The sequence below is a fragment of the Vombatus ursinus genome, unplaced genomic scaffold (assembly GCF_900497805.2).
Source record: "Vombatus ursinus unplaced genomic scaffold, bare-nosed wombat genome assembly UNPS02014847.1, whole genome shotgun sequence".
Classification (NCBI taxonomy): Eukaryota; Metazoa; Chordata; class Mammalia; order Diprotodontia; family Vombatidae; genus Vombatus; species Vombatus ursinus.
The window spans coordinates 14,636,617-14,650,701 of record NW_020954625.1 but is presented as its reverse complement, the minus strand read 5'-3'; the positions used below and the strand labels follow the sequence as shown (position 1 = coordinate 14,650,701).

The 14,085-nt window shown below is 42.7% G+C and overlaps 1 protein-coding gene across 8 annotated transcripts in view; it reads right to left on the bottom strand.

Annotated features, from left to right (window-relative positions):
- Positions 1-14,085, bottom strand: part of ANK3 (ankyrin 3) — a 568,906-nt gene that overhangs the window by 179,833 nt on the left and 374,988 nt on the right. For all 8 annotated transcript variants that reach the window (XM_027840586.1, XM_027840580.1, XM_027840579.1 and 5 more), the window contains exon 9: positions 4,276-4,374. In XM_027840586.1, coding sequence (XP_027696387.1) covers positions 4,276-4,374 — 99 coding nt within the window. The remainder of the gene's footprint in view (positions 1-4,275; positions 4,375-14,085) is intronic.

Here is a 14,085-nt window from a genome sequence, read left to right as displayed (position 1 = left end):
ATTTTGTTTCTGATTTTCAAAATAGTCTGCACTACAGCACTAGCAAACTGGAACACTTGCTAAATTCCACACTGATTCTATTTTTTTTTATTTTAAAATTGAAGGGAAGAAAAAAGAGACCGAGAAAGATTTACAAAACTTTTGACTGTCGTGGATTTTGTTCCTTAACTTTTCTGTTGTAAAATACTAACCATTTGGTAGTAAATACTATTCTCATCCTATATGATTTATAAAATGAGAGGGTGGATCCCTAAGGTAGAAACTCTTCCTGTTAGGAGTCCTTTGATTTTATGATAATTGTTTAGATGCTTTTCTGGTCACTAAGGCAATTTTATTACTTTAACCTATTAAGAAAGGAAATTTCCCCATTTCTTTATCAGTATGGCGCCCTCACGTGGTGGTGATGAGAGAAGGCAAGCCACAGAGTGGAGTGGGCCATGACAAGACTGTTCGCTCTACGTAATGAAGAATCGGTAGCGTTTGTGTTGCTGTGTTAGCCAGTTTTGCAAAACTGTCCCCCACCTCTTTCTTTTTAAAATCTTTGTTATAAGAGACAGCTCACTGGGAGAGGGAAGGGAGGGGAAGAAAAGGGAGGAGAGAGTTATTCAGAAATGAAGGTGATGGAAAAACAAAAGACTTCAAGAAAAACTAAAAAATCAACAGTCCTATAATCCCTGAACTAGAATGAGAATGGGCACAATTTAATTAAAAAAATGAAAAGAAGGAACCATGGACAAGTGAAGACTGAACATGAGAGAAGGGCTGACAATGGAAATCCTCGGTGGATTTTGCTGATCCAGAAAACAACAGCTTAGTCTCCAGAAAGCCAGAGAATTCAGATATGAAGAAAAATAACTCCCAGAGCCTCCAATGACCCAATTACTTCCCATTAATAAGTCTTATATGATTCACATGCTCATAAAAATTCATGAGTGGCAAAGGCAGGCTTTTTAGAGGAAATACAGGCAGAAATGAATGTTTAAAACGATAAAGTTGCAACTTTGTATCGAGCTGAGGCTGCTGGGGGCAGGTGTTTCTAAAGCATATTGTATTATTAAGATTAAGAAGTTATTTCTTCTTTATCTATAAGAGAAAATATAAAAGATAAAAAGGGTGGGATGCCCTATAGCCCTCTGTACCACTCTGAGGGTCCTTGGCACACCCTGCTTTATAGTTATCCCTCATGACCATGTGGGCATCTCTATCAGAGAAAGGGCCACACCCCATTCATATTTGTATCATCCGTAGTTACACTGTGCTTTTCACGTAGTAGGTGTTTGATAAATAGCAACAGTAATAATGAGGAAAAGAATTTCATAAAGAAATATAGGTTCTTAGAGAGCATAGATTGTTTTATTCTTTGTATGTATTTGCATCCGTTTGTGCCTAGCATAATGCTTAGGAACACAGCAGGCACTTAATAAATATACATTGGGTGATTGGTTGATAAAACTAATCATGGAAACCTACATTTATAGCCCCCCAAACTTTACAAAGCCATTTACAGACTGATCTAACTTAATGTGAGCCAGACAGGAATTTTATGCCTAAAAAAAAACCCTTTTCCATTCTAATCTTAGGAACCAGTGTTTTAGAAAAACCGAAGTAGGAGTCTAAGTGGCCACAGGGTAAACCAATTTCCCATTTAAGACACCGTGACCCATAGATTTATACACTGGTTTATACCTCAAAAAATTGCTCTGTGTGTGTGTGTCTCTGTGTCTGTGTCTGTGTTTTGACACAGCTTTAAAAATAAGCCATGAACAAACAACTGTCTAACAATCGTCTCTCTTTGGCATCTTAAACTCATCACAACCTGCCTCCAGATTACCTTTCCAGGTTTAGGGTACATTATTCTCCTTCACTCACTATGGCCTTCCTTAAACATGACACTTTATCTCTCACCTCCTTGCCTTTGCCCAGGCTAGAAAGTATTCCCTCTCAATTGTTTCTTAGAATCTCTAGTTTCTTTCAGACCTTATCTTCAATTCCATCTCTTACCTGAAACTCTTCATGCCTTATCACCCCAGCTATTAACCCCTTCTCCCCCATTAGCTTTAATTTATGTTGTATATATAATGAATATGTTTACATATGTACATGTTATCTCCTCTTCTAGAATGTAAGCTCTTTGAGGGCAGGGACTGTTCAGTTTTATCTTTGTTTTCCCAGCACAATGCTTGGCACAAAATGAGTGCTTAATAAATACTTGTTGCTTAATTGATTGCTGGAGTAAACAGAGAAATAAAAGTCTGATATTATACCTCAGGAAAACGTGGAGAAAAGAGAAGTAACAGTCACAAAACTGAGAAGTAGAAAAATGTGATCTATATATTGAGGAGCTCCTGGGGGAAATAGGAGCTCTGGCTGGATAGGACCTCAGAGACATGGCTTTCAACATATGAGAAAACTGAGGCCCAAGGTCATGTATAAGCCAGGATTTGAACGTGGGTCATCTGACTCAAAACCCAAGACCTTTCCCACTAAAGCACAATAGATCAAGTTTCAGAAAGTTTGAATGAAGTAGTAACAGAATGCCCAAGGTAATCTGGAGAAGGGGGTCTTTCTTCTTGAAGTGAGTGGTGAGTCAGAAACAAGGGAGGAGATGGTAAGTAGAGGCGCTGGCCAGGAGGGATGGCAGCGGAGGGTAGGAAGACCAGGAGGGGCAGCTCATTAACCTAAACCGGAGTGGCCCCACATTGAGCCTCCTTATCCTGGCCTAGGGGAATGGGCAATGAGACCAGAAAACTTAGAAAGGACACAGACTGTCATGGCTGGATGAGGGACAGAGGGCTCAGGGTCAGAGAGGAGGTCAAGGTCAAGGTCACTGGGGAGCACAGCCCTTGAAAAAACACGGTCCTAGATTTAGAGCTAGAAGGGGCTATAGGCACCTCATTTTGCAGATGAGGAGACAGGCTTTAACAAGAAAACCAAATGCTCACATAGCCCACAGAGCCTCGACCAAAGGGGAGCACAGGCCCAGGGTGGGAAGAGACTTCAGAGAGCATCTAATCCAACTTCTTTTTACATATGGGGAAACTGAGGCAGACAGAGGTTAAGTCACTTGCCCAAGGTTCTGAAACTACTAAGCATCAGAGGCAGGACTAGCCTAGTGGGGGATAATACACATACATGGATAATTAATAATAATAATAACAATTAGCATTTATTTAAGGGTTGCATAGTGCATTTAATACCTATATCTTTATGCCCACAACAATCTTGGGAGATAGGTGCTATTATTATTCTCATTTTAGAGATGAGGAAACTGAGGCAGAAAGAAAGTAAGTGACTTGCCCAGGGTCACCCAGCTAGTGTCTGAAGTTGGATTTGAACTCAGGACTTCCTGACTCCTAGCCCAGCACTCCATCAATTACATAGCTGCCACCTACTATAATGCAAAATAATACAAGACAAGTACAATTAACAAAGTGTCCCATGAATTGTGAAGCAGCAAAATATTTTAGGAGGAAGCTGGGAAGAGTGTATAGAGAACACGGGCCCTCGAGTCACAGGCCTTGGATTCAAATCTCTCCTTAGATACTTACTACTACCTGTACGAACTGAAGCACGCACAATGCCTGGTACATAGTAGGTGTTTAATAAATGTTTATTAATTGATTGCCTTAACCTTCCTGTGCCTCAGTTTCCTCATCTGTAAAATGAGGCAGTAGTTAGACTAGATGGCTGTCTCAAAGGCAGCAAGATAAAGTAGAATGAATTGGTTCTAGAGTCAGAGGTCCTGGGTTCTAATCCCAATTCAGACACTTATTACCACTTCTGTGACCTTGGAAGGGTTACTTAAGTGCTTGGGCTTCAGAGAACTAATTAATAAAAAGAGGAGGCTGCCCTAAATGGCCCCCGAGGTCCATCCCAGATAGAGAGCGATGATCCTATGAACAGGGGCCATTAGACCAATCAAGCGCCTAGCACATCAGCCAGTGATGAAAACCACCCGGGTCAGTTGGTGCTTGACAAACAGGCCCAGCCCCTCCCAAATCTGCTGATTCGATGCCTTCTGTTTGTCTCCATAGCCCACCTTTTCTAGTTGTGAAAAATACATGGAAAGGCCCTTAAGTGCCCATAAAAACAAGATTTCCTGGGACGACTCATTTCGCCTCAACGCATTATCAACTTTGCCTGATTGGAGGGGCCCCAGGAAGTAAAGGGAAGGCCACTCCTGCCAAGCACAGTTACAAAATCATGGCATATTTTGAGCGACTCCACAAGGCCGCGCTGGGACCTGGTTATTCAGAAGAGTCAGAAAGATATTACCTTGGTTTTGGAGAGGATGGGGGCAGCTCGATCCAAGAGCATCTCCACCACTTGCTCGTGACCGCTCCTTGCTCCGCAGTGCAGGGGGGTCAGCCCGTCCTGTTGAACACAAGCAACCACTCTGATTAGCGTCCACAGTAAGCTCCTCAAGGGAGTGACCACAACGTTTGCTGGGCCTCAGTTTCCCCATCTGTAAGTTGGATGAGGTGACCTCTGAACTTCCTTCTAGCTTTAAATCTATGAGCAATGATCACAAGCTATACGGGAAGGTCTTTGCAAACTTTATATTGCCAAAGAACTGTGCCCTATTTTTATGTGTAATACAGAGGGCCCAAAGGGCCCTTCCAGGCTAAAGCGCTACTCCTGTGATCCTCTGGGCTGGATTGCTTTCTCAGGATCCTTGCCAAAAGTATTCTCTCAGTTCTTTCCTCTGTTAAATAAGGGGGCTGGTCAAGATGACCTCTGAGGTCTCTTCCAGCTTATGTGTGACCTCGGGGAAGACGTTGTTGACCTCTCTGAGCCTCAGTTTCCTCCTCAGTAAGAGGAAGGGATCGACCTGGATGGCCTTCCAGTTCTAGAGCTGTGATTTTAGGGAACAATGGGGCACCCTGTCTAGCACATGGCAGATGCAAATATCTATTCCTACAGAGAATGATTTTTCAACCATATATCATTTTGACTTGTGAAGACAGACCAGGTATTTTCGTATAGGCAGTATGAATGGACCTTGAAAAGAAAATTTGAAAAGGGATTCATGTTAAGCCAGAAACAAAACCTTTCTTATGAGAAATGATGCAAAATTCTTACGAAAATATTAGTCAAGTTGTCCCTAATTTTATTTTCATTTATTAAATTTTAATCATGTAATGGATGTCTTTTGGGTTTATCTCACCTTCATTTCTGAATATATTCTCCCCCTGTCCCTTCCCCCTGACCCCGAACCATCACTTGTAACATAGAATAAAAACAAGGAAGAAAATCAAAAAGTGCTTCAGACAAACCTACCAACACATCACCTTACTCTGGTGATATATGTGATAGTTCACATGTGGAGTCCCTCACTTTTGCAAAGAAGGGAGGCAAAGTATACTTTCTCACTCTTCTTGCAGTAATTTTGGCATCAAAACTCATTTATTTAATAAAAGTATCTTTGTGGTTTTAAAAATACAAGTAGGTCTCTTCAGTCAGAAGCCTAATGACAATGTTTAAGATTTCTTCCCTGGTATAAATCAGTAAGGGTAGTGGCTGACACGATGCTTGGAGCCAGGAAGACTTGGGTTCAAATCCCACCTCAGACCCTAAATCATTTAATCTCTCTTTGCCTTAATTTACTGGTCTATAAAACAAGGGAGGTTGGCCTAGATGGCCTTGAAGTTTCCTTTGCCTTTAAATCTATGGTCCTAAAACAAAATAATGACCTTAGAGAGAAGGTGAGAGCATGTACTCCCTCCCTTTATTGTAGAGGGCAGTCCCTGTTCATTAGGAATCTAAAACAGTTGATATGCTGATTGATTTTAGTGATCTGTCTTTTTAAATCTCTTTCTTTTTTTTAATTCTTTGTGATAACAGATGGTTTGCCAGATAAGATATAGAGCATGGGTACGTTCAGAAATGAAAGTGATGTAGAAACAAAAGATCCCAACAAAAATTGGATAAAGGAAACAAAAGAAAACAGAGCCAACTGTCTTTAGGGTAAAGAGGAAATAAATGCAAAAAAAAAAAAAGAAAAAGGAAAGAAAAGGAAAAAACAAGATAAAATACTGTTTTCCCAGGGGTCAGAAATCTTGGATTTATTTTAATAAAGAAGGTTAGCAGGAACCATAATGATATCCCATACTGTTTCATGAATCCTTAGCTATACATAGTGAGCTGGGGATTATTTTTCATGTATTGAAATTAGAGATTACATTTTTTCTTTTACTTTTTGAAGGAATAGACACATTCAAAGGCAACAGAAAATATTTCTTTAAACTCTCTATGCTTGGGAAATCAAACAGTATGTTGTCAGATGAATTTAGCCTTTGAGTTTTTTTTTTATTTTTTTTTGCAGAGCCCAATCACACATTTGAATAACCAAGTCTTGAATATCTTAAAACTAGAGGGCACACAGTGTGATTTCCCAACACTTGACCCTTCAGTCTGGTTGAGAACACTCACTCTGCGTCTGGTGGCATGGAAATATTCTTTCATTTACTTCCCCTTTGTGTTCTCCTTGTTTTTTGAAAAGTTAGTCCATACCTACACTGATGCCTCATCATGGAAGGAAGGCGGCACTGGTTTATCTGTGACTCTCCCTTCAGAGCCCCAGTTCCAGCTGGTCCTATACAGCTGAGAAGACTTCTAGTCCAAGTGTCATGGTGGACTGTTTGTATGTCTGCTCTCCAAAGAAAAGCTTAGGAAGCTCAAGAGAGTTTCACCTCCAAGTTGGCCCTAGGAGTATGTAGTGTTTGGTCAGAAAAGCCTTCATAATAATAATAATAACAGTAATTGCTAGTATTTGTGTAGTGCTTCAAGGCTTGCAAAGTACTTTATAAACATTATTTCATTTTACCCTCACAGTTCTGCAAGGTAGGTGCTATCATTAAACTTGCTTTATAGATGAGGAAGCTTAGGCACAGAGAGATTAATTAAGTCACTTGCCCAAGGTCATACAACTAATAAATGTTTGAGGCCAAATTTGAATTCAGGTCTTCCTTATTTTCTTACTACTGACTTCAGAGACCTCCTACAAAAATTACAGAGAATTATTGTGTCCATGGAGGAAATACTCAAACCAATGAAACCATGACTCTTAAAGCAGGGGAGTAAAGTAAGTAATAGCCCCAATTGTAGTCTAAAATGTCATCACCAGAGACACATGTGGGAAAAGAAGGAGGAGAAGTCATCATGTCATAATGTAGAAGGAAAGCAGAAAAAAAAAAGTTTTCCAAAGCACTGGGTAGATTTGCTATGTTAGATTTATGAAAAGATCTCAAGGAGAATTTCACAAGATGAGAACGTATGAAAGGGCTGCAATCTATACCTGCGAAGGGAGTAAGTGCTTATAGCAAAGGAAGCACAATTCCATTAAAAGTACTGAAGAACATAAAAATGCCAATGCATCTATTGATAATTAAAAACAAAATCTAAAAAAAACCACTTTACTCAGACAAAAATCCAGCCTTCTTGGTTCACTTCCAACAAGTCATCTCCAAAATATATAGAAAGGCCAGAAATGATTCTTTAATGAATGGGACGAGATCAGGTCACTTCCCCTTAATGGGCCTCATTTTTTTTATTATTATCTTAGAGGAGGAAGGACCAGACAGCCTGAGGGCAAATCCTTGATCCTACGAACTCTGCTCAATAGCCTTCTGATTATCAACACCACTTGAGGTATTAAATACGAGGATATTTTTGACACAAGGTTTTTACTGCCATTGTGGAGGATTTCCAGTACTGTTTGTGGATGATATTGCCCTGTATAGGCGATAATACACACGAGAAAAACAAAGTGGATGAAGCATGTCTTTTGCCCAGGCTCTGCTAGACTGATGGATGAACATCTATGACATTCTGTGGATCCATCATCACATATATCTTAAAGAGACACTCCTAGAAAACAATAAGCAGGGCGAGAGCTGAACAAGAAGAATAGTGGGCAAGGTGGCATTTGGAAATTTTGTGATTCTTTTAATAATCCCAAGCTACTCTCTGAACAAAATACCCATTTTTTTTAAACACCAATACATGTTTGTGGTAATGTTAGAAGCTATCTGATGTTTATGTAGTATTCCAAGGCTTGAAAAATCCTTCATACACCTCATTTGATGCTCACAATGACCTGGTGAGGTAGGTAACAAAAGTACCATTCCCACCATTTTAGACATGATGTTTAGAAAAGTTACATGCCATGGCCATGGTTACACAGAATTCAAACCTGATTTTTATCTGACTTCAAATCCAGCTTCACTAGATGGCTGTGAAACACCACAATCCCCAAAGAACAAAAAATGAGAGGTCACACAAAGGGTAATGGAAAGACCCATGGTGGGCATTAAGTGTACAGCCTTCAACAACTAGCAGGCGAGGAACTGGTACAAATGATGCCATCCAGTTGTTCTACCACTGGAAGGGGTCCCAGCTATTTGTTTAGTGAGAAAGAAGCGCAACATCTGGCCCGTCTGAGTCCTCCGCTGATCCCCATTGGAGGAATTCAAGCATGGTACTGGGGAAAGAGCAATGGATTTGGAGCAGGAGCTTTGTGGTTCAAATCCACCCCACCACCCGTCTGACCTCTGGCAAATCCACCCCACCACCGTCTGACCACCTTGCAGAGCCTCAGTTTGCTCTAAATCGGTGACCCCAAGTCACTTAACTTTTCCATCTATAAAATAAGGGGGGGGGTTGCTGGACCAGATGGTGTCTAAGCTTCCTTCCACTCCAACTCAATGATCCCAAGTCATTGAATCTCTCTGGGCTTCAGCTATAAAATGAGGGGGTTGGGGTCCTTCCAGCTCTAAATCTTTCAGTCTGATTATAAGTCATTAAACCTTTCTGAGTCTTAGTTTCCCTGATCTGTAAAATGAGGTTAGACTAAATGGCCTCTAAATGTAGGATCCTAGGCTCCTATAAGGGATTTATGAGAGAACGTAGAGGGGATTCATTCAAGAGGAGGAGGGGTGGGGCTCTTTCTGTGTCCCTGGGAAGATACCATGGCTCAATGAGATCATGACTCCAATGAAATCGTCTTCCAAGAATGGGACTAAGACATCCCCAGCTCTCCTCCCCCTCCCCTTTCTTTGCTCATTGCCATCCTCTCCTTGCCCCACCCCCCATCTAAAAGTCTGAGCCCCATAATTTTTTTCATGAAAAACTTTCAGAAGTGGGAGTATAAAAAGGAAAAAGTTTGCCTTTTCCTAGGGACAGAGGGGCAGGGTCTCTGGCCCTTGAATCCCTTGGCCTCAGTGATGCAAGAAGCCATTTCGATTTCACAAGGTAAACCTGATAAATTACACAGGAGGTGTGGAGTCCTGGGAAGCCAGGGCCCTCTCACCTGCCCCAGGGCGTTGTGCATTCTCCCCAGGACCAAACTCCAGCTGCTGGCTCTTTGGGATTTTAAACAAACTCCTCCTGGCCCTTTTCAAAGGTAGATGGCTCCTCAAGCCCTGCACTGCCAGGCCAGAAAGGCTTCTCCTCAGGAAGCCATATAAGATGTCATGAGTTACTGGCTGTCCAGGAATAGGCAGCCCAGCTGCATTTACTGTTCTGTGACTCTGCAAGATTAAAACTAATGTCATTTGAAAAATCACGGCATCCAATGTAAAGTGCTGGTCCTCTCAGAGCCTGAGGGCATCGGTTCAAGTCCTGCTTCCACCGCGCTCTCCGCGGGTGACCGTGCACAAGTGCCTCCATCTCCTGGTCTCATTTCCCTCTGATGCAGAGTGAGGGGCTCACACAGGTGACCTTGGAGGGCCTTCCTCACTCCACATCCCCGATCCCATGAACCACATGGCCAGGCAGCCATCACTTCTTGCTGCTCCACTGATAAGAATGTAGGTTTCTAATGACTCATTTAATGGTTAAAATCCAGAGACATAAAACTGAGAATAGACAACAAGAAAGGACAATTGACAAGACACAACTGACCTCCCTAAAGTCCGATTCTCAACTCAGCCAAGGGAAGGAGAATGATGGATTGGATTTTGTACAGATTGCTTTTCCTTTAAACAAACTGACATCTGTACACTTGATCCAATTCAAACTGAGTCTTTAAAAAAAATAAAGGTTTTGTTTCATTTGGGATCATGACATTAACATGAACTCAGGTCTTGAAAGACAAAGTGAAGACTGGGATTTGAATTTAGGGTCTCTGATCCCAAATCCATCATTTTTTCCACTGCACTGTGAAAAGATTTTTTAAAGGTCTTTTTTCATAAGCTTCCTAATTTTACTATGGTGGCTTATCTGGGCCAGGGAAGCAGGTCTAAAGCCAGGACCCAACCCCCATTTCTGTATGCTGAAGAAGGGGATCCCCCCTCCCCACCCAGAAAGGGTGGTTTATAGAGCTGAATGAGGGCAGAAGGGGAGAGGAGCCTGGAGATATGCTACAATAGGGTGGAAAGGAGAGAAAATGTCAAGAAAAATGTTTTTGCAGTTGTTTGTCTGATTCCCTTGATTTTTAACGCTCTTACAACTGCTTCCTGGAGCAATAATCTGCAGCCACACAAACCAAAAGGTTTGGGGCTTCTGGTTCATTTCAGTGACATTTGTCACATAAGAAGGAAGAGGAAATACATTTCTCTAGAAGGACGATATGCTCTCTTGTATCAGCCTGAAAGCTAAAGGGTGAAGATGGGAAGTGCGTGTGTATGGGCATGCATGAGAGTGTGCAGGAGTGTGTGCACACGCACACACATACACATAGAGGCACACACACAGAGGCACGCACACACAGAGGTATATTCACATACCCAGACTCAGATACACACACAGACACACACACACACACACACATTCACAGACCCACACCCAGATACACACACACACACACAGACCCAGATACATACACAGACACACACAGGAACATTCACAGACCCAGACCCAGATACATACACACACACACACACAGACCCAGACCCAGATACACACACAGACACACATACAGACTCAGACCCAGACCCAGACCCAGATACACACACAGACACACACAGGTACACACACACACAGAGGCACATTCACAGACACAGATACAGACACAGACACACACACCCACTCAAAGGGCACAAAGACTTCCTCTGAGACAATGACTTTGCTGAAAACCACCAGGCCAATTGCTGTCCTCAGTAAGACTCCACATAGATCATTAGCAGATGACAATCATCATTGTTAGTGCCCAGGGCTCCTATTTTTCTGGCATTTTAAAGCTGAGGAAGGACTTTCCTCCCAAAAGACCTGGGATACGAAGCATGAGGGCGTGGGGGTGGGGCAATTCTCAAGTGCAGCTCACAGGATGGGCACAGGACTTGTAGTCAGGATGACCTGGGTTCAAGTCCAACCTCAGATGCTTACTAGCCGTGTGACCCTAGGCAAGTCTCGTAACCTCTTTGTGCCTCAGTTTCCTCATCTGTCAAATGAGGGTGTTGGGTTGGATTCTGTGGCTTGAAATTCCTTCCAGTTCTCCATCTATGATCACATGGTCCATACTAGCTGTGTGGCTGGGTAAGCCACTTAATTTCTCAGTGCCCCCAACTGTCTAAGATGCTAAATTGCAGAGAAAATCCTGGGGTCTTCACATCAATAAAATCACAGATCTAGGCCAAAAAACCAAAGGGAAAAATGTTACGGGTAGTACCTGTCTCATAGCGGACATCTCGTCCCTTCTTACCTGGTTGCATTCCTGCTCCCACCCCAGGACTCTCATTAGAGGGACGACCTCATCTAAGATCTCATCAGCTTGGGTGCTCCGCCTCATCCCCACCCTCTGTCCCTTGGACTGGAGGCTGGGGCCATGAATGCCGAAGCTCCAAAGCACTTGCCTCCCGTCGACCCATTACAGTATGGTTCCTATTGCCATCTTGTGTTGGAGGAAACCAGGGCTCCAAGAAAGCAAAGGGTCCCTCTAGTTATGGAGCTAATGAGCAGCAGTCCCAGAAGCCACCCCCAGAGCTGCCCTGACCCCTCAGCTCCACAGCCAACGCTCTTCCTCTGGCATCATTCGCTCAATCCTAAGGGTGTCAGCGCAGAGAACAAGCCAGCTGCTACCATATTAGGGGGCACAAAAAGGCCAGGAAATAACTGGAGGATGGCTGAAACTGGTTGTTTCTGAAGTAAAAACAGGAACAAGACGTGAGATCTGAATAAGACTAAGAATGATGGCTGTTAAAACAGTTCTCTGGGGGTTCCCCAACTTCAGGCCAGTCTTTCTACAAAGGTTGTATATTCTCTCCTATCCTTGGCAGAAGTCCCTCAGTAGAGATTCTAGTAATGCAGCTGGCACCAACTTTGGCGTCTAAGTGCCTGCACTCTAACCTCTACTCCACCACCTACTATCTCTGTGAGCTTGGCAAAGTCACTTAATTACTGGGACCTCGGTTCCCCACCCCCCCTCTAAAATGAGGTGGCGGTACCACATGGCCTCTAACGTCCCTTTCGGTTTTAAGTCTGTGATCCTGTAATCTGACTCATAATTTATCCTGTGTCTGATTGCCTCTGAAGTTGGCTAATCTTAGATCCAGCCTAAGTGACTCAGGAAGGAGTCAAAATTGCAGACAGTCCAAAGAAAACGGAAAGAAACAGGAGGCATCAGTAAGATATTACCAACACTGATATCCAAGTGAGAAGTGATATAAAACCCCCTGACAGTTACAGGAAGACCTCACATTTCTATATTGCTTTTATGTTTACAAAGGGCTTTCTTCACAATAAGGAGGTCTGACCAGGTCACCCTATTACTCAGTAAACTCCCATGGCTCCCATATTAACTGCAGGATCAAATAAAAAATCCTCTGCTTGGATTTTAAAGTCCTTCCCAACTTGGCCCCCTCCTACTTTCCCAGGCTTCCTGTACTTTACTCTCCTCCACACCCTCTGTGAGTGAGCCAGTTGGGTGTTCATCACACAGGACCCTCTACCACTTACTAGCTGGGTGACCATGGATGGGCAAGTCATTTAACCTCCCTCAGCCTCAATTTCCTCATCTGTAAAATAGGGGTACTAATAGCACCTGCCTCACAGAGTTGTTGTGAAGGTCAAATGACATAATATATCCAATGCTCTGTAAACCTTAAAGTGTTACGTAAATGCTACTACTGTTGACCATTATCTGACTGTCTGCCATACTTGGAATGTGCTCCCCTTTCACCTTAACCTCTTATCTTCCCTGGCTTCCTTCAAGACAAATCTCACCTTCAGCAGGAAGCCTTGCTAGGACCCCCCTTACTTCTAGGTCTTTTCCCTGAGATTATCTTCTGCCTAAATGATATTTATCTTCCCTATACTTAGTTATTTACCTATTGTCTCCTCCATTAGAACATGAACTTTGAGGGCAAGGAAGAATTTTTATCTTTCTTCTTATCCCCAGTGGTTCACACAGTGCCAGGCACATAGTATATGCATAGTAAATGCCTGCTGACTGTGTCAACAACCCTTGAAGGTAGGTAGAATGTGTTATTCTCTGTACCCTTTAGACAAATGTAGTTTCCCAGAGGTTAGCTGGTTAGCCTTGGGTCACCCAGCTAGGAAATGTCAGGGTTAGGGTCTTTGGCATTAAAGATATTTGCAATCCAAAAAGACTTAAGCCAGTTGTGTATTGAGAACAAGAGACAAGAGAATGCTGGGTTAGATGAGAAGAGCTCAGAGGTTTCTTCTAGTTTGAATTCTATTGTGTGATATCCCAAGGTAGATAGTCTGAGTATTGTGATCTTATCCAAAAGTAATGACAAAGATTCAGAGAAAGGCCTCCCATACTTGGGTGGATCTTTATGGAAAGATGTGGCCAGGAATTCCTCAGAGAGAGAAAGCAAGGCTCACTTTCATTTTGCCCCAATGCAAGAAGAATCAACATGGATGAAATCTCAGCTCCTTCCAAACTGAGAAGTAACCTTTGAATTTGGATCTGTGATTTCACCTGTGTAGTGACCTCCCAAGGAGCAGATTCCCTCCACCAATGCATTTGAGTATCTTTTCTGGAGATTTTCTTAGGGCATGAACAGGTGAACTCACTTGTCCATAGTTCCAGAACCAGAATGTGACTTGATTCCTTACCCTGAGGTCCACTCTCCATCCCCCATGCCACAGTTGCCTTGCTAATCTCTGGAATTTAAAAGGCTA